Source organism: Heterodontus francisci, chromosome 6 (assembly GCF_036365525.1).
Source record: "Heterodontus francisci isolate sHetFra1 chromosome 6, sHetFra1.hap1, whole genome shotgun sequence".
Classification (NCBI taxonomy): domain Eukaryota; kingdom Metazoa; phylum Chordata; class Chondrichthyes; order Heterodontiformes; family Heterodontidae; genus Heterodontus; species Heterodontus francisci.
The window spans coordinates 36,371,098-36,392,734 of NC_090376.1; the positions used below are offsets into that span (position 1 = coordinate 36,371,098).

At 43.2% G+C, this 21,637-nt stretch overlaps 1 protein-coding gene across 6 annotated transcripts in view; it reads right to left on the minus strand.

The window, feature by feature from the left end:
* Window positions 1-21,637, minus strand: part of nbeaa (neurobeachin a) — a 988,762-nt gene that overhangs the window by 294,673 nt on the left and 672,452 nt on the right. For all 6 annotated transcript variants that reach the window (XM_068033481.1, XM_068033479.1, XM_068033480.1 and 3 more), the window contains one exon: window positions 4,333-4,476. In XM_068033481.1, the coding sequence (XP_067889582.1) occupies window positions 4,333-4,476 (144 nt within the window). The remainder of the gene's footprint in view (window positions 1-4,332; window positions 4,477-21,637) is intronic.

Consider the following 21,637-nt stretch of genomic DNA (forward strand, 5'->3'; position numbering starts at 1 on the left):
TCTCTGTATGGATCTTACCAACGAATGTGATTTCAAACAGAGTTCATTTTAAATTTAATAATTTGACGAAACCGGTTTACCGCGATCACGTGTGGCAGTTTCTCAGAACATTAATTAGCACGCAGAATATTATCACTGACTGTACAAAGAACAAAGAAGAGTACAGCACAGGAACAGGCCATTCGGCCCTCCAAGCCTGCGCCGATCTTGATTCCTGCCTAAACTAACACCTTCTGCACTTCCGGGGCCCATAATCCCTCTATTCCCTTCCTATTCATGTATTTGTCTAGATGTCTCTTAAACGTCGCTATCGTATCTGCTGCCACCACCTCCCCTGGCAGCAAGTTCCAGGCACTCACCACCCTCTGTGTAAAAAACTTGCCTCGCACATCCCCTCTAAACTTTGCCCCTCGCACCTTAAACCTATGTCCCCTAGTAACTGACTCTTCTTCCACCCTGGGAAAAAGCTTCTGACTATCCACTCTGTCCATGCCGCTCATAACTTTGTAAACCTCTTATGATGTCGCCCCTCCACCTCCGTCGTTCCAGTGAAAACAATTCAAGTTTTTCCAACCTCTCCTCATAGCTAAATGCCCTCCAGACCAGGCAACACCCTGGTAAACCTCTTCTGTACCCTCTCCAAAGCCTCCACGTCCTTCTGGTAGTGTGGCGACCAGAATTGCACACAATATTCTAAGTGTGGCCTTATTCTAAGTGTGGTACATAGACATCAAGAATAATTTTAATGCTATTAGCAATTTCTGAGATCTCACTATGCAAAAGACTAATATCCCATTAGATACAACATTTATAGGAGTTTTCTGAGTAAGATCCTGAAACATTCAGTTTCATGACACAATCTGACCTACATTTTTATTGGTTTGAATGCCCTACTCAGGCTACCCTTAAAATAATGTGGAAAAATAGCACCCAAAGCTTTTATACGTCTCAAATTTATCACAAAAAGAACTGCACAGTACTGAAAACAAACCAAGGGGCAGGTTTTTACACAGAACGGCGTTTACACTTTGGTAAAATGCATTGCTGGCTTTCAAATAACATCTTTAAATATTTTGATTACTGTCAATGTAACGGAAACATACGTAGGGTGTATTTCAATTTTTGCTTCACGTTCTAAGCATATCTAAAGTTTTCGTCAGAATTTTCTGATCTCAGTCAGCTGACCATCATCACGTGAAGTGTCATCATCTGGATCCTGAGCACTCACTTGTCTCCATATTATCCATCACATCTAGCCACAACTAGCCAAACTAAAATCTTTACGATTGGTATTTGCTATCGATCGCTACGCCGAACCGCTACTTTAATCTCTCATCAATCTTAATCTGGGTTGCTCAACCAATTATGTTCGATATTGTTGTAAGATTACAAGTGGATTTGGTTTGTATTCCCAAGGGTCCCCTCTTTTGTGCTCGGAGAAAGCACTGCGTGAAGCCCTTCGTTTTACATCTCTCAGAAGAGATGTTGACTAATTCAGATCAAATTTTTAGAATTTGTCAATGTTGTATTTTTTTCGGAGCGAGGGCGCTTTCCAAAACTCTAATTGCATAGTAACCCTAAGTGTAGAACATTTAAAGAGGATATAAGCATTGTACTGTAGCCTGGAGGGAATTAGAGAAAGACAGGGACAATATGAGGTTAATCCAGTACAGCCGTAAGAAAGGGATTACGTTTTAATCTCTCATGGGATAGTGACTCCATAATTAGGATCCAATATTAAAATGTTTGCATAAAATAATACACAAATATGCACATCCTCAAAGATCTGAGAAATAATCTACAATGCAAGAGTTTCTTTTTAGTTAAATATCTATGGACATAAAACAACGACATAGTATTATCGGAACTTTATTTGAAAGCTAAATCCTTCAAATGTGGATGGCAACTGCCTGAATGCAGCTGATGTAATTCCTGAAACGTGTCCTTCTATTTACACCGATGCAGCAAACCTTTTTGTATTTGAATTGTTTTAACGCCATATCTCATTAATGGACTGAACATATACGTTCTTTCTTGTACTAAATGTATTTTAGTTAGCTTTGAAAGATAGGCCGCTAAACCGCTCAATTCATGAGCATGTGTATGTCTTTATCGGTTTGTAATAGGGCCCAGTTCAGTTAGCTGGCGTATAAATTTACCTCAACGTAAGTAATACATATGAAGCGGGTATTGATATGGGGCTCAGTCGTTTCAAACCTTTGTTCAAATTGAAATTAACGTTTAAATCTACGTAACACACTAAATTAAAACCACCTTTGATGTCTCCCTTGAATAAAATAATACGGTAGCAATGGAGTAAACATCAGCAGGACTTCTTGGTCTGACACCTGACTACCACCAATATCCACCATTTTGTCTTTTAAATTGAACCAAATTGGTAGATTAGCGACGAGAGACGCATGTAGATGTGAGATGGAAGAGTAACGCTGGAGATGACAGAAGTATTGACAATCTAGGGATATAGATGACGTGGAGCTACATACAAGGGAAAGAAATTGCAAAATCAAAGATTAAGAGGATATTTACCCGATTTCGGACTATAGATCAGGAGTAAGGTACGTGCAGGAAACGGGAAAAGTCAGAAGCAAAGATCATGAGATTCGGGTAGGCAATGGAAAAATACAGCTCTAGCAGGGAGATCCGGCCTTACAGAGCAGACAAAATGACCGGAACCCAAACCTAAAGATCACTAGAAAACACAGATCAACTCAAACCTATTGGTGCCGTGGGCAAGCGGGAGAAAATAGCTAACAAAGTAACACAGTCTTATAGGCTGCGGTTTTCGAGTTGATTTAAAATCGCGGGCTACTGAGCGCATAAGAGAAAACCCCGGCCCAGAGGCATTAAGTGGAAAGTGCAGTGTAGAGAACAGAGAAAAGCAGTGACCTGACTTAGACTTATCCTATGGAGTATGCACCAGATCAATTATCAACAAAACCAGACTTCTGAGATAGTGAGTCGGGCCTAGACCAGACAGAAAATAACAGATGCACAATATGAGAAAATGTAAAGAAAAAGTAATATAAAACAGGAGTTCATTGAGATGATTGACAGTAACGCTTCACTGGACTGAAATTAGTCCAGTGTTTAAATGCTAGGAAATATTCCATTGTAGTGAAAACGACTAATCAGGATTACGTTTAAAGCTTTGATTTATGGTCTTAAAATTTCCTATTCTTCATTCCTGTGACTATACTTGCACAGAATATAATATGCATTTATAAATAATTGTGTTAGAGGCTGGCCTAGTATTTTAATCGAATTAGCCAACAGTTAAGCACAATGTTCTTTTAATTGACTATTTTGCGTATTTGATCAAATAAAAGTTCAATGACGACAAAAAATCAATTGAAACAGCAAATATTAGTAGATTAGTTTTTTCAGATCAAGTTATATGTGAAGGCATTGGGAAAGATAACTGGTTGAACAAAAAGTAATGGAATCACCCATGGACGTCCATCTTGGGAAAAAAGTTAACTTAAGCAATTTATTACATAGTTGGTTTACACAGCCTATTTTAGACTACTGCGTCAGGTGATTATTTCAGGGATTTTGCAAAGCAACTGCCAATGAAAAAGTGCTTTCCTTTAGAGGTTAGCGGTCGTAAACTTGTGACTTGCCTCTAGAAACAAAGAACCGCGGACAAAAAGGCGCTGGAATAAAAGTGAACAAAATGTATTAATTTTTGAAAGAAATAACACTGCAACTTGAGATCAAGCCAAATTGCAAATACAGACGATCTATCTCTACGGAGCGGAATAATGACTACACAATATTCATTTTAAAAGTACCGTTCGTCGCATTTTTTGAAAATACGATATTCTAAATGGGCTTTTCTGCTTAAATATACTCGCACTATATATTATTTCGAATTAATAAAATATATGCACACTTTTAGAAAATACAATTTCAAGCAGTTCACAATGTACAGTTTACACATGATTGTTTAATTTTTAACCTATAACATTATATTTTAAGCATTGCGTATGTTTTCCAATTTGAATAGCAAACTACATCAGGAAGTATAATATTGTATCATTTTCAGAAGTTGGATGAGCAAGTATAATGGTGGTTAATATCACACTACGTGTATTGATCTGGTTTTGAGTTTTGGAAATGGACAGATTATAGATTGCGTTTTCAGTATTGTTGAGGCTATCCTGCAGTAAAACTCTGGATGCTCCTCGAACTGTCGATCTCTTGCAATACACTGACAAGGTTCCATCTGAGTGTAGATCTTTAGAACTATATGCAGTAGAACAGTCAGTACGTCCTTCATTATAATAAGGCGCTCTCTGTAGTGCTGATTACCTGCTAGATTGTCGATCTCTTTTTCCTGTAATAGACTGACAGTATCGTCATCGCCCTCTAACATTAATTCGGTTTCCGCATTCTGATTTACAACTGCTTGGGTCCGGAAAGTTTTCTTCGACTTTATAACATCCTCATCTGTACCTGCAAAAGAAGTTAGACGTTGAATGAACTCATCCCCATACGTGAACGTGTTAAATTCCGCATACTGACTAGTTTACATACACCTGTTTTAAAATGTGTTTCTGTCTCCTCTTTTAGATAACCGCTGCAAAAGCTCTTTTTTGCGGATCCAAGACGAGCATCTTCCTTAACAACCACATGAACGTTGGCGAAAATACCTAGTTTCTACTTGTGTGTTATATATTAGAGCTTCAGAATAAGATTGTACTCCGCAAGACAATTATACCGCGAGTTCTTTTTCTGACCTACAGAATATATGTATTTTAAAAGAAACTACGTACCAAATTAACATTGTATTTAATATATCTTAATTCATAGTATGACCAATTCGTGATGTGTTAGACACGTTTTACTGTTGCCTTATTATCTTTTAAACAACAAAAGGAATATGAAGGTATATGATAATATTCCAAACTAAAACACACCGTCCCTTGGGAAAGGAAACACCGCGTAAAACCTGGCTAATGACATTTAACAAGATTTTTATTTATGAAAATGTACACATATTATGCACTCACTTCGGGTTTGTCCAACAGCTTATTAAATTACGTACAACTAAAAAAAGCGTTTTGTTATCCTTTTTGGCCAGGTGACTATCATCCCCTGACCAATAATTTTTTTTAAGGAACTTTTTGTCAATTAACATTATATATGTAACTCAAAGTGAGAGGGTAATGGTTTATGTCTGGGTCACAGTGATCCAACGTAACTCTGCTCTTATTTAAATTTCAATGTGTTAACCACAATCCAGTTAACATTCCAATTGCAAAAATGTTGTATGTTTAGGAACTCCAAAAAATTGAAAATAAAATTAATATTTGAGAATAATCCGTTTTGTCAGCATGGTGAATGGCTAATACTTTCGTTGTTCCGAACTTTCAGTAAACCAACAGAACACTATCTTATTTTAGATGACTTTGCAATAATTTATTTCTGAGCTCCACCTTGTGGATAGAAATATCAGGACTCTACGATGTAATTGATATTTGTTCTTAGGAAAGAAGACACTTAAACTGTACTTTTCTTTTGTATAGGCTCCATTCGCAATTTATAGACAAATGAGGATAGGAGATTTGTAGTTATTCTAAAGGACAGCACAATTTTGCCGCTGATGATCCACATCCATTGAACAAAACAATTAGTACAACAGAGTTCGTTTATATTCTCAGTGTTGAAACCTTTTAGAAAATAAAGTGCTGTATTTTGAAGTACTGTGGAAAAACAGCACATATTCAATACAAAATAAAACTGTCGTCATATACAGCGCCAACACTTCCTGCCAATTTTGTTTCGAAAATATAAAGTTGGCCAACATGCCAATGAATAAAATGACAGGCAATAAACCGGAAGGTTGTGGAATTGCATACTACATACACAAAATTCGCTCACTGGATCCGCCATTTCTCTTAAACTTCTATTCTCCAGCAGCATTTAAAATGTTGCCTAGTAACGGTTAACAACTTATAGGGAATACTCTGGTATTGGCATGATCTTTTCCATGGTCCACATTACAGCAAATTAAAGCATACCTAAAAGCAAAACTTGCTTCGGTTGGGACTTCTTCAGATCAAGATAACTGGAAAGTGTTTAAAACAGATACCGTGACTGAATATTGCATAAATTGTATGTTTCCAGTTCAAACCCTGGGAAAGTACTAAACCTAAATCCGATGACGCAAAAGTGAACTGGATGGTGAAGCTTAACTCCTTGTCAATAAAAAAATCCTTTGAAATGCAGCTACTGCTACACAATTTACAATATGTTCTTTAATGCAATATACATATTCGAATTCAATCAATCTGTATCGACAGGATTTAAGAACTGCCAATTGGAAATTATGAATGTAACAGTAGATGTGAGATTCATAAATAAACAAGTCTATATTTTTAAACCCCTGGTTCCTCAATCAAGTCGTCTCTGGTTGTGTCTGATTGTTATCTCTGCCCCTCTCCTTCCTCCCCTCCTCCCGCTTTCCCTGCCTTTGTACTTGCTTAAAACCTGTTACATATCTAACTTTTTCCAGTTCTGATGAAAGGTCATCGACCTGAAATATGAACAGTGTTTCTCCATCTACAAATGCTGAGAATTTTCTGTTTTTATTTCATGTTTCCAGCATCTGCAGGATTTTGCTTTCCCTACCGGTTACGTGTTGGACTGGATTCTAGATTGTACAAGTCAATAAAAAGCAAATTAAAACAGTTCAAATTAATAAAAATGCAAACATTAGAGATACAGAACAATAACGTTTCTGACCTCCTGGAAGTAAGTATATTAGTGAATACCACAATACGGCCAATCATCAAATCAGTAGCAATTATCTGTCCCCCTAACACTACTACTTTCCTTTTTACTCCCGATTTGAAGGGCCCCCTGCACCACTGTCAGTTTGCTCATCCTCCCTGCAGTTTCTGTTCAACTCCACACAAGCTGCAAGAATCTCAAAGCTGTTGGACAAATGCAAGGGTTGAGGCTCCTCCACTGCTACCTTCTGGATTCCCATGCCTCACTTGTAGTCACACCCTCCGATCCTTGAGAACGGACCAAACATAGCCTAAGGGGTGCAACTGCCTCCTGCAACAAAGCGTCCATATAACTTTCCTCCTTCCTGAGGCATCGCAGCGTCTGAATCTCGGACTGCAGCTCATCAACTCTGAGCCAATATTCCTCAAGCTGCAGACACTTACTGCAGATATGGTTGCTCTGGATCACACTGGTGTCCACCAGTTCCCACAAGCTACAGCTGCAACACATCACCTGTACTGCCATCCTTATTGTGTTTTATGTAACTAATTAGGTTTTAAGACTAGAAAATCACTGAATGATAATTTGTAGTTTTATTAAGTAGTTTAACTAGTTAAGCTACAAATTTATTACAAACAACAATACTTATATCTCCCCAGTACCAGGTTAAACTACCGCCCCAGTTTAGAAATAAAACTGAAAACTCACCTATCTGTTCACCTAATTCATGTCTCTGCACCTCAAATCTCAAGTCTCACTGTCTCCAGTTTCCTCTTTTGGATCAAATTCCTGAGTTAAGTACTCTATCTCTCAGCACTCAGTCGAGCTGAATTTTGTGCTACTCCGTGTTCTACATTGCCCAGCCATGGGAAACAACCTCTCAGTGTCTATCCTGTCAAGCCCCCTCGGAATCTTCTGTTTCAATTAGATCACCTCTCATTCTACAAAACGCCAGAGAGTACAGATCCAATTTACTCCGCCTCTCATCATAATACAACCCTCTCATTGCAAGAACCATTCTAGTGAACCTTTGCCGTACTGCCTCCAATGCAAGTATATCCATCCTTAAATATGGAGACCAAAACTGTGTACACTCCTGCCCTGAACAATTGTGGCAAGACCTCTTTATTCCTGTACTCCAAATCCCTTGCAATAAAGGCCAACATGCCACTTGCCTTCCTAATTGCTTGCAGTACCTGCATACTAACTTTCTGCGTTCCTAGTACAAGTAGACCCAAGTCCCTCTGAACATCAACATTTACAAGTTTCATGAATGGGTATTATTAAATTCAAAGCTGATGATTCATGGTAAACTCTGGCAATCAATAAGGAACTTGTTGAGGAGTTCTGTTGGGGTGGGTGCACTGAGTCGGGCGCCCGAGTGATCAGTGGTGTTTCTCATTTACATCGTTGGCCTAAAGTCAAAAATCTTGATGCAAAATGCTGAAATCCGCTGAAGACACCAGTCTGGGAGCAGCAATGTGACCAGAGGAAGGAGTTCAAAATTAAAGTGGGTTGGACAAAATAAGTATATGAACATATAAACAGCAATAGGATGTGAAAAATAAGTAACACATTCTCTATGAATGGTGTTAATATAGCTAAGGGTGAAGTAGAAAGTGACCTTGGAGTCTGAGTAAACTTTGTGCTAAATATCTCTAACCAATGCAGAGCTGCAATCAACAAAGCTAATAGTGTTGAACTATTTAGAGTCATAGAGTTATACAGCACAGAAACAAGCCCTTCGGCCCACTGTGTCCGTGTGGGCCATGAAGCCTATCTATTCTAATCCCATTTTCCAGCACTTGGCCTGTGGCCTTGTATGCTGTTGCATTTCAAGTGCTCATCTAAATATTTCTTAAATGTTGTGAGGGTTCCTGCCTCTATCACCCCTTCAGGCAGTGTGTTCCAGATTCCAACCAACCTCTGGGTGAATTTTTTTTCCCCAAATCCCCTCTCAACCTCCCGCCCCTTACCTTAAATCTATGCCCCTTGGTTATTGACACCTCCTCTAAGGGAAAAACTTTCTTCCTATCTACGCTATATATGTCCCTCATAGCAGAAATGCTCCAGCCCAGACAACATCCTAGTGAATCTCCTCTGTACCCTCTCCAGTGCAATCACATCCTATAGTGTGGCAATCAGAACTGTGCACAGTACTCCAGCTGTGGCCTAACTACGTTTTATACATCTCCTTCATAATCTCCCTGCTCTTATATTCGATACCTTGTTAAAAAAGGCAAGTATCCCTATGCCTTCCGAACCACCTGATCTACTTGTGCTGCTGCCTTCAATGATTTATGGACAAGTACACCAAGATCCCTCTGATCCTCTGTACTTCCTGGGGTCCTACCATCCATTGTATATTCTCTTGCCTTGTTAGTCTTCCCAAAAGGCATCACCTCACAGTTCTCAGGATTAAATTCCATTTGCCACTGCTCTGCCCATCTTACCAGCCCATTCGTATGTTCGTATAAGCAAGGAGGTGGAAGGTTATAGGGGGTAGGTGGAAATGTGGAGTAATCAGCTTAGCCATGACCTTATTGAATGGCAGAGCAAGCTTGAGGGGTCGAGTGGTCTACTCCTGCTCCTAATTCGTATGTTCGTATGTCCTGTAATCTAAGGCTTTCCTCCTCACTATTTACGACACTCCCAATTTTCGTGTCATCTGCGAACTTACTGATCATACCTCCTATATTCACATCTAAATCATTAATGTACACTACAAACAGCAAGGGTTCCAGCACCGATCCTTGCAGTACACCATTGGTCACAGGCTTCCAATCGCATAAACAACCCTCGACCATCACCCTCTGCCTCCTGTCAATTTTGGATCTAATTTGCCAAATTGCCCAGATCCCATGGGCCCTTACCTTCTTGACCAATCTCCCATGCGGGACCTTATCAAAAGCCTTACTGAAGTCCATGTAGACTACATTAACTGCTTTACTCTTATCTACACACTTAGTCACCTACTCGAAAAACTCAATCAAATTTGTTAGACATGATCTCTCCCTGACAAGGCCATGCTGATTATCCTTGATTAATCCCTGTCTCTCCAAGTGGAGATTAATCCTGTCCCTCAGAATTTTTTCTGATAGTTCCCCTACCACTGATAGTAGACTCACTGACCTGTAATTACCTGATTTATCCCTACTACCCTTCTTGAATAATGATACCACATTCGTTGTCCTCCACTCCTCTGGCACCTCTCCTGTGGCCAGAGAGGATTTGAAAATTTGTGGCAGAGCCCCTGCAATCTCCTCCCTTGCCCAACATAGCAGGCTGGGATACATCTCATCTAGGCGATTTAACCACTTTTAAGCCCGCTAAAACCGCTAATACCTCCTCTCTTTCAATGCTAATTTATTCAAGTATATAACAATCCACCCCCTCCGCCTGCACCCACACCCCCCCCCCCACCCGCGATCTCTACACCTACATTGTCCTTCTCCATAGTGAACACAAATGAAAAGTAATTATTTAAAACCTCACCTATGTCCTCTGGTTCCACACACAGATTGCCACTTTGGTCCCTAATGGGCCCTACTCTTTCCCTGGTTATCCTCTTGCCCTTAATATACTTATAAAATGCCATGGGATTTTCCTTTATCTTGCCCGCCAGTGTTTTTCCGTGCCCTATTTTCGCTCTCCTAACTGCTTTTTTAAGTACCCACCACCCACCCCCCCCCCCCCCCCCCCCGCCAACATTTTCCATACTCCTCTAGGGCATCCGCTGTTTTCAGTGCTCTGAATCTGCCATAAGCCTCCTTCTTTTTCCTTATCCAATCCTCTATACCCTTGACATCCAGGGTTCCCTAGACTTATTGGTCCTACCCTTCACCTTTGCGGGAACATGTTGGCCCTGAATTCTATTTCCTTTTTGAATGATTGCCACTGGTCTGATGTCGACTTTTCTACAAGTAGCTGCTTCCAGTCCACTTAAGCCAGACCCTGTTTTATCATATTGAAATCGGCCTTCCCCCAATTCAGTATCTTTATTTCCGGTCCACCTTTGTCCTTTTCCATAACTACCTTAAATCTTACAGGGTTACGGTCACTATCCCCAAAATGCTCCTCCACTGACACTTCTACCCTGACTTCATTCCCTAGGATTAGGTCCAGTGACGCCCATTCTCTTGAAGGACTTTCTACGTGCTGGCTCAAATGCTCTCCTGGATGCACTTTAAGAATTCTGCGCCCTTTAAGCCTTTTGCACCAAGACTATCCCAGTTAATATTGGGGAAGTTGAAATCCCTACTATTATTACCCATTTATTTTTACACCTCTCTGAGATTTGCCTACATGTCTGATCCTCTATCTCTACCCAACTGTTTGGAGGCCTGTAGTACACTCCCAGCCATGTGATTGTTCCCTTTTTGTTTTTATGTTCTACCCATATAGTCTCATTTGAGGAACCTTCTAAGATATCATTCCTCCTTACTGCAGTAATTGACTCCTTGATCAATAGTGTAATGTCACCTCCTCTTTTACATCCTCCCCCCCCCCCGCCTCCCCCCATCATGCCTGTAGATTCTATACCCTGGAATATTAAGCTGCCAGTCCTGCCCTTTCCTCAACCTCGTCTCTGTGATAGCAATAATATCATGTTCCCATGTGTTAATCGGCACCCTCAATTCACCTGCCTTACTTGTAAAGAATCTTAAAATAGATGCAATCCAGCCTTGCATTATTCGCTTGCACCTGAACAGGTCTATATTGCTCTGCCTTCCAGACTGACTTAGTTTCTCTTCTACATTTGGCTGTGCATCACCCCCTACTGTACCTCCACTCTGTATCCCATCCCCCTGCCAAATTAGTTTAAACCCCCCCAACAGCACTAGCAAACCTCCTTGCAAGGAGGTTGGTCCCGTTCCGGTTCAGGTGCAATCCATCCGACTTGCACAGGTCCCACCTTCGTCAGAAGCAGACCCAGTGATCCAGGAAACGAAAGCCCTCCTTTCTGTACCATCTCTTCAGCCACACATTCATACATGATCAAAGCAGTTGAATGGGTCCCAGGAAGGCATAATCAAATGGTACAGTCTCTGGTCAGAATGCAGTTTGAGTACTGCATCCTGTGATGTCTCTTGGGACTGGAGTTTTGGCTGAGTTTAGTATAGGAGATGAGGCAAAGACACAGAGACAAAGGGTGGAATCTTATGCTCTCGCCTGTGGTGAGTTTTGAGGTGGGGAGAGCATACAATTGGTTGGGATGGTGGCGGGTAGGACCCCGCCACCTTCTCGGCTCCGTCAATTGAGGCCCTTGACTGGGCAATCAGCTGTGCGGCGGGCGGCCCTGTCACCGCATGGGATGCATGGCATGCTAAACCATGTGGGCTGCTTTCCGGCTCCAAGGGGGTGGGGTCCTTCATTAAAAGCCACTTAGTACCTGAACGAGGGACCTAGTATTGGGAAAGGCGTGGGGGGCCTCGCTGAGAGCCACACCCCCACCCTTGCTACCAACCTCCCTACACTCCCCCTGTGACCTCCACCCTGCAAGACCACTCCCGTCCTGACCTAACTTTGGCCTGGATCCAGTGCGCTCCTGGGCCTCGGATAGGTGCTCCGTGGTGGCGCTGCACAGTGAAAGATCTGCCGGCCTCTGATTGGGACTTCTGTTGCTGGGGGCCTTGATCCCGTGGAAGGCCTGCCACTGCCCACCTAAGTGCCTAATTGGGACTAGATTCGGCGGGCTTCCCACAGAAGAGGCGACACGGGGCTCTCAGCGTTACTTTTTCCAGATGTAGAGACCCCCGTCACCTGGATAAAATCCTGGCCAAAGACTCCAGCAGGCTGTTGAACATAACGCAGTCTTCTTTATTCCCTTTTACTTGCCCTTTGCTACCATGTGTGTTCTGCAGCAGCTCCAAGTGTACACAATGCAAATGCAATTTCAAAACATGACACATCCAGTTCCGTTTTCTGAGACAGTAAATGCTGTAGGCAGGGCACAGAAGAGTCATAAGGTTGATATTGTCAAGGGTCTGAGGTATGTAGAATTACATGGGATTTCAGTCTGAAAATTAGGCATTTTTTTAATTTGTTTGTGCGATGTGGGTGTTGCTGGTTAGGTCAGCACTTACTGCCCTTGAGAAGGTGGTGGTGAGCTGCCTTCTTGAACCAGTGTAGTCCTTGGGGTGTAGGTACACTGTTAGGAAGTGAGTTCCAGGATTTTGACCCAGTGACAGTGAAGGAATGGTGATATAATTCCAAGTCAGGCTGTAATGAGGTGAGGAGCTGAATGGCCCTGGTGGAACCCAAACTGAGCATCAGTGAGCAGGCGATTGCTGAGCAAGTGCCGCTTGATAGCACTGTCGATGACCCCATCCATCACTTTGCAGATGGTCGAGAGTAGACTGATGGGGTAGTAATTGGCTGGGTTGGATTTTACCTCCTTTTTGTGGACGGGACATATCTGGACAATTTTCCACATTGCTGCGTAGATGCCAGTGTTGTAGCTGTACTGGAATGGCTTGGTTAGGGGTGTGGCTAGTTCTGGATCACATGTCTTCAGTACTATGTGCCAGAATGTGTCAGGGCCCCAGCCTTTGCAGGATCCAGTGCCTTCAGTTGTTTCTTGATATGACGTGGAATGAATCGGATTGGCTGAAGACTGACATCTGTGATGCTAGGGACCTCAGGAGGAGGCCAAGATGGATCATCCGCTCTCAGAGGTGATCTTATAGAGTGCATGACAGTATATGGTATTGAAAGGGTAGATCTGGGGTATTACTTTAGATTGTGGGATTAGGATAAGGTGACACAGGCTGAAACTGGCAAAAGATAACTTTAGGTGTGATATCAGGAAGTTCTGTTTCATGCAGAGAGTGATCATCACTTGGTAAGAATTCCATTGAATCTACAGCTGGGAAACAAGCCACATGCCCTAACTTGTCTATACCCCACACAAGCCTCCTCTCACTGTAACTACTTCTCTCAGCTTGCCCCATCCAGAGCGTGGAGACGACAAATCCTTAGATCCATTCAATACCGCAATGGGAGGACTATAGGGTGCTTCTGAATGGATGAACTAGTCTGGGTTGAATGGTCTAGCTTATCCATCATTGTCTTGTGACCATCTGTAGAAGTTCATTCATTGCAAACCAAGTGCAGCAGCTGGCAAAATATATGATAAAACGTATTACTTATGTGCATTTGTGAATTATACTAGGATGTGAATTTCTCTTGTTCATGGTTGTGTTTCTCTGCAGACTCAACATCATCTCTCTGAGATTAACTTAACCTTATGATTGCTCACCCAGATACCATCCACCCTATTACCAGCATAAGTTCACAGAATCAAAGAACTGTTACAGCGCAGGAGGAGGCCATTTGGTCCATCATATTTGCACCAGCTCTCTAAAAGAGCAATTCCCTCAGTTCCATTCCCCTGCCTTCTCCCCGTAACCCTGTACATTCTTCCTTTTCATATAACTGTCTAAGCCCCTTTTGAATGCTTCAATTGAACCTGCCACGTTCTCAGGCAGCGCATTCCAGACTCGCTGTGTGAAAAAGTTTTTCCTCATGTCACTTTTGCTTCTCTTACCAAATACTTTAAATCTGTGCCCTCTCGTTCTCGATCCGTTCACAAGTGGGAACAATATCTCTCTATCTACTCTGTCCAGACCCCTCATGATTTTGAATATCTCTATCAAATCACCTCTCAGCCTTTTCTTCTCCAAGGAAATCAGTCCTAACTTCTCCAATCTATCTTCATAACTGAAATTCCTCATCCCTGGAACCATTCATTGCTGTCTCCAATGCCCTCATGTCTTTCCTAAAGTGCAACACCCAGAATTGGACGCAGCACTAGCTGAGGCCGAACTAGTGACTTACACAAGTTCAACATAACTTCCTTGCTCTTGTACTCAATGCCCCTATTAATAAAGCCCAGGATACTGTATGCGTTATTAACCGCTCTCTCAACCTATCCTGCCATCTTCAATGACTCATGCACAGAAACACCTAGGTCCCCCGGCTCCTGCAACCCCTTTAGAATTGCACCCTTTATTCTATATTGTCTCTCCATGTTCTTCCTACCAAAATGAATCACTTCACATTTCTCTGCATTGAACTTCAACTGCCACCTGTCTGCTCATTCCGCCAACTTGTCTGTGTCCTTTTGAAGTTTTACACTATCCTTCTCACAGTGCACAATGCTTCCAAGTTTCATATCATCTGTAAATTTTGAAATTGTGCCCTATACACCAAGGTATAAGTCATTAATAAATATCAGGAAAAGCAAGGATCCCAACACTGATCCCTGGGGAACTCCACTACAAACCCTCCTCCAGCCCGAAAACATCCATTAACTACTGCTCTTTGTTTCCTGTCACTCAGCTAATTTCGTATCCATGCTGCTACTGTCCCTTTTATTCCATGAGATACAAGTTTCTCACAAGTCTGTTGTGTGGCACTGAATCAAATGCCTTTTGAAAGTTGATGTACACCGCATCAACAGCATTATCCTCATCGACCCTCTCTGTTACCTCCTCAAAAAACTCCAACAAGTTAGTTGAACATGATTTTCCCTTAAGAAATCCATGCTGGCTTTCCTTAACTAACTCGCATTTGTCCATGTGGCTATTGATTTTGTCCCTAATTATTTTTTCTAGATGTTTTCCCACCACCAAAGTTAAACTGACTGGTCTGTAGATGTTAGGCTTATCTTTACACCTTTTTTTGAATAAGGATGTAACCTCTGCAATTCTCCAGTCATAGAGTCATAGCGTTATACAGCACAGAAACAGGCCCTTCAGCCATCTAACCTGTCCCCCTCTGAACCTGAGGCACTCCGTTCATGGTCATCAAACTGCAGATAAGGGTAGTGCTGTTGTTGTATGGTGTACTGACCTCTACCTTGTAGACGCTCAGCGCCAACTTTCAGACACTTCTTCCTACCTCCCCGTGGACCATGACCCCACCACTGAACATCAAGCGACTGTCCACAGGACTGTCACTGACCTCATCTCCACTGGAGATCTTCCCTCTACAGCTTCCAACCTCATAGTCCCGCAACCCCAGACAGCCCGCTTCTACCTCCTTCTCAAAATCCACAAACAGGACTGTCCCGGCAGACCCATTGTGTCAGCCTGCTCCTGCCCCACTGAACTTATTTCTTCCTATCTTTTCTCCGCTGGTCCAGTCTCTTCCACCGACATCCGTGACTCTTCTGACGCCCTACGCATTTTGACAATTTCCAGTTTCCTGGCCCCAACCGCCTTCTCTTTACTCTGGACGTCCAATCTCTCTACACCTTCACCCCCCCACCAGGATGGTTTGAGGGCTCTCCGCTTCTTCCTTGAACAGAGGCCCAACCAGTCCCCATCCACCACCATCCTCCTCCGCCTGGCTGAACTTGTTCTCACATTGAACAACTTCTCCTTCAACTCCACTCACTTCCTTCAAGTAAAAGGTGTTGTTATGGGTACCCGCATGGGTCCTAGTCTTTTTGTGGGATATGTCGAACATTCCTTGTTCCTGTCCTACTCAGGCCCCCTCCCCCAACTCTTTTTCCGGTACATTGATGACTGTATCGGTGCCGTTTCCTGCTCCCGCCCCGAACTGAAAAACATTATCAACTTTGCTTCTAATTTCCACCCTTCTCTCACCTTTACATTGTCCACCTCCGACACTTCCCTTCCCTTCGTCGACTTCTCTGTCTCTATCTCTGGGGATAGGCTGTCTACTAATATCCATTATAAGCCCACTGACTCCCACAGCTACCTCGACTACACTTCTTCACACCCTCCCTCCTGTAAGGACTCCATTCCATTCTCCCAGTTTCTCCATCTCAGACACATCTGCTTTGATGATGTTTCCTTCCAGGACAGCGCTTCTGATATGTCTTCCTTTTTCCTCAACCGAGGATTCGCCCCACTGTGGTTGACAGGGCCCTCAACCGTGTCCAGCGCATTTCCCGCACCTCTACCCTCACCCCTTCCCCTCCCTCCCAGAACCACAACAGGATTCCCCTTGTCCTCACTTTCCACCCCATCAGCCTCCATATCCAAAGGATCATCCTCCGCCATTTCCACCACCTCCAGCGTGATGCCACTACCAAACGCGTCTTCCCCTCCCTTCCCCTGGCAGCATTCCGAAGGGATCGTTCCCTCCGCGACACCCTGGTCCACTCCTCCATTACTCCCACCACCTCATCCCCTTCCCCTGCAATCGCAGGAGGTGTAATACCTGCCCATTTACCTCCTCTCTCCTCACTATCCCAGGTCCCAAACACGCCTTTCAGGTGAAGCAGCGATTTACTTGTGCTTCTTTCAACATAGTATACTGTATTCGCTGCTCACAATGTGGTCTCCTCTACACTGGGGAGACCAAATGCAGACTGGGTGACTGCTCAGTCCGAAAGCATGACCCCGAGCTTCCGGTTGCTTGCCATTTCAACACTCCCCCTGTTCTCATGCTCACATCTGTGTCCTGGGATTGCTGCAGTGTTCCAGTGAACATCAACGCAAGCTCGAGGAACAGCATCTCATTTACCAATTAGGCACACTACAGCCTGCCGGACTGACCATTGAGTTCAATAATTTCAGAGCATGACGGGCCCCCTGTTTTACTTTTATTTTCATTTGTAGTTATTTTTTCTTTTTTATATATTTTTTGTTTTTAGTTTATTTCATCTTAGTTTATTCAGTTTGCCTACCCACTATTTTTTTCATGTTTGTACTTGCGGCTGTTCAGTTTTCAGTCCGTTAACACCCTATCTGTACTAATGCTTTATCTTTCAACACACCATCAACATATTGTTTGCCGTTGCTCCATAACCACCTGGTTGGTTATTCTCTGTGACCTTGTCCTATCTACACCTTCTCCTTTGTATCTCTTGCCCCACCCCTGCTTTACTTCTTAAAACCTTTCACATTTCTAATATCTGCTAGTTCTGAAGAAGGGTCACTGACCTGAAATGGTAACTCTGCTTCTCTCTCCACAGATGCTGCAAGACCTGCTGGGTATTTTCAGCATTTCTTGTTTTTATTACCTTCAACCATCGTGTCCGTGCAGCCCATCAAGCACCTATTTATTCTCATCCCATTTTCCAGCACTTGGCCCGTGGCCTTGTATGCAATGGCGTTTCAAGTGCTCATCTAGATACTTCTTAAATGTTGTGAGGGTTCTTCCCTCTACCATCCATTCAGGCTGTGTGTCCAGACTCCAAATACCCTCTTAGTGAAAAAACTTTTCCTGAAATCCCCTCTAAACCTCCTGCCCCTTCCCTTAAATCTATGCTCCCTGGTTATTGACACTCTACTAAGGGAAAAAGTTTCTTCCTATCTATGCCCCTCAATTTTGTATACCTCTATCAGGTCTCCCCTCAGCCTTCTCTGCTCTAAGGTAAACAACCCTAGCCTATCCTGTCTCTCTTCATAGCTGAAATGCTCCAGCCCAGGCAACATCCTGGTGAATCTCCTCTGCACCATCTCTGGTGCAATCACATCCTTCCTATAGTGTGGCGACCAGAACTGTACACAGTACTCCAGCTAGTGGCCTAACTAGTGTTTTATACAGCTCCATCATAACCTCCCTGCTCTTATATGCTATGCCTCGGCTAATAAAGGTAAGTATCCCACAGACCTTCCTAACCATCTTATCTACTTGTGCTGCTGCCTTCAGTGATCTATGGACAAGTACACCAAGGTCACTCTGACTCTCTGTACTTCCAAGGGTCCTACCATCCATTGTATATTCCCTTGCCTTGTTAGTCCTCCCAAAATGCATCACCTTACGCTTCTCAGGATTAAATTCCATTTGCCACTTCTCTGCCCATCTTACCAGCCTTTCAGGCACCACCCCCGAGTCTAAGGAAGACTGAAACATTATGGCCAGTGTGATTTCCACCCTCACTTCCCTCAGTATCCTTGGATGCAGCTCATCCAGTCCTGGTGCTTAATCCACTTTAAGTACAGACAGTCTATCTAATACTTCCTCTTTATCAATTTTAAAACCCTTTAGTGTCTGACTTACCTCCTCTTTCAACATTTCCTAGGTTGCATTTTCTTTCTTGGTAAAGTCAGATGCAAAGTATTCATTTAATACCGCAGGTATTTGCCTCCATGTCTAAGTCCCCTTTCTGGTCCCTAATCGGCCCCACTCCTCCTTTTACCAGATTTTTACTATTTATATGCCTATAGAAAACTTTGGGATTTCCTTTAATGCTATCTGCAGTCTCTTTTCATACTCTCTCTCTGCTTCTCTTATTTGCTTTTTCACTTCCCCTCTGGACCTTCTATATTCAGCCTAGTTCTCAATAGTATTTTCTATCTCGCATCTGTCATAAGCACATTTTTTCTTCTTTATCTTAACCTCTACCTCTTTTGTCATCCAGGGAGCTCTGGATTTGTTTGCTCTTCTTTTCCCCTTTGACTGTACCCGAAGTATCTCTTCTTTGAAGGTAGCCCATTGTTGATTCACTGGTTTTCCTGCCAGCTTTTGACTCCCAATTTATTCGCCCCAGTTCCATTCTTACCCCATTGAAGTTGGCCTTCCGCCAGTTAATTATCCTTACCCTGGATTACTCTTTGTCCTTTTCCATAGTCAGCCTAAACTTTATGACACAATGATCACTATCCCCGAAATGCTCTCCTACTGATACTTGATCCACTTGGCCCACCTCATTCCCAAGAATCAGGTCTAGCATTGCCTCCTTTCTCGTTGGACTAGCAACATACTGTTGTAGAAAATTTTCCTGAACACAGTCTAGGAACTCTTCCTCCTCACTGCCCTTTACACTACTATTATCCCAGTCTATGTTCGGATAATTAAAGTCCCCTATTAAAACTATCCTATAATTTTTGCACCTCTCTGTAATTCCCTTGCAAATTTGTTCCTCCACGTCCTTCCCACTAGTTGGTTCCTGCTAAAATTTTGACACAGGTTATGTTTATGTGCATTCCATATCAGGAAGGCTTGCAAAAAGTATTTAGAGGTACAGGGAACCCAGGCTGGATTTTCGTTAGAGGTGCCAGGTCTAGTTTTAGGTCAGAAACCCAACTTCAGTGGGAAACTAATTCAGGTTCAGATTTTCAAATGGGTAAGCCCTTAATTGATATGGACACAGGTTTCCTGTCCCCTTCGAGCCATTGGGGCCAGGAATGGAGGTGGGCCAGATGAAGTGTGGGGCTCATGTCAACACCCCATGGCAGCCATCACTGAGGCTGCTGGTTGTCCTGAGGAAGAGATCTGTGTTTTATGCCAAAACCTTCCACCGCACCAGAGGGAAGCGGGATGCTACAGGGGAGCTGGAGGCCTGGCAGTAGGGGCATACCCAACTGGGTACTCGATTCATCGATCCTGATCTGGATCTAATGCTGGAGACCCTGAGGGAGAGGAGGGAGGTCCTCTTGTTGGAGAGTGGCAGGGGGAGGCCACCTCGCCATGCAGCAGGGGCACCCCTCTGTTCAGCGTTATCCCCCTCCACCTCCTTTCTTACCTCCTGCTTCTCCCCTGACGAGCTTTTTCCTTCCAGAGCCTCACTGTCCTCAAGGTCCACACCTCTCTGGAGAGCCATGTTATGGAGAGTGCAGCAGACCACCACAATGACAGGGCCCCTTGAAAGAGGGTATTGGAGGGTGTCACTTGACCATTCCAGGCACCAGAATCGTTTCTTCAGAAGCCCGTTGACCTGCTGAGCAAGTGGCATTGGTTTTATTGTCTGTCATGCAGACACCCCCCTGCCAAGAATGAGGCATATTAATTTCGTCATATGAACATTGATTTTAAACTGTTGCTGGAGTGAAGAAATGATTTGTTAAAGAGATCACCAGACCTTTCACTGGAGGACATTTGCATACTAAGAGACGGTGCTTGTGGAGACAAAGAACTAATCCCTGATCCATATAACCCAAATGGATTTTGATCACCAGACACTGAAGGTGTAAGGAACTGCATTCCAGGGACTGCGAAGATGTTACAATCCACAAAGACAGGATGGGTTAAACCAGCTGGTCACATGACTAGCCGGCTGATCCAGACTTTTGAATGAGGCACAGGACAGTTTGAATTGAGATTTGAGTTTGCAACTGAAGCTGGAACAAGCAAGCTTCTTTCCTGGTTGTCCCTCTCTCGCTCTCTCCCAAGCCACCGGACCCACGGAAGACACGTAAACCTCAAGAAAAAAAAGACTCCAACATCGAAGCAAGTTGAAGCGTGAACTGGGCCCCAACGAACAGCAGGGTTTACCAGCAAACAAAGACTCTACACTGAACTTAAAGATATAATCCCGATATTGCCTCAAACTTTTCTCTTTATTCTTTTCAATTTTTTGGTCTCTATCTGTGTGTGTGTTTATCGCATATGCATGCTAGCGTGGTTGTGTCGCATATTCGTAGTCGTTAACTGGATTAGAGTTTAAGATTAATAAACTTCTACCTTTCTTGATTAAATCTAAGGAATGCTGTTTGATTTCTTTGCCTTACAATTGGAGGAGTGAACAAGAATTCACTAAGGAGGAGCTAAAAACTCTGTTTCGAAAATTAAACCCTGTTACGGTTAAACCAGGCAAAGGCTAAGAGAGAACCCCTAGACCCCTTCTCACCTGTTGTAACATGTTTCTTTTTGGCTGGAGGAGGGCCCCGTGTCTCCTGCTTTCCTTTCTCCTGGGCAGAGATCATCTTCCCACCTGGGTTTTCGGCTGGCACAGACACGATGGGCTGAATGGTCTCCTTCTGTGCTGTCATTTTTCTATGGTTCATCCTTTGTCCCTTTCAGATTTCTGGGGGTGATTAGGAAAGTTCTCCCCTAGGAAACTGACTTATAAATTAAAGCAAACTCATCGGCCAGAACGGCTGCTTGATGGGCTCTCTAACCCCCCCTGCTCCTCTACATGGGTCTTTATTGAGAGAGGGAGAGAGTTTTTAAATGCCTC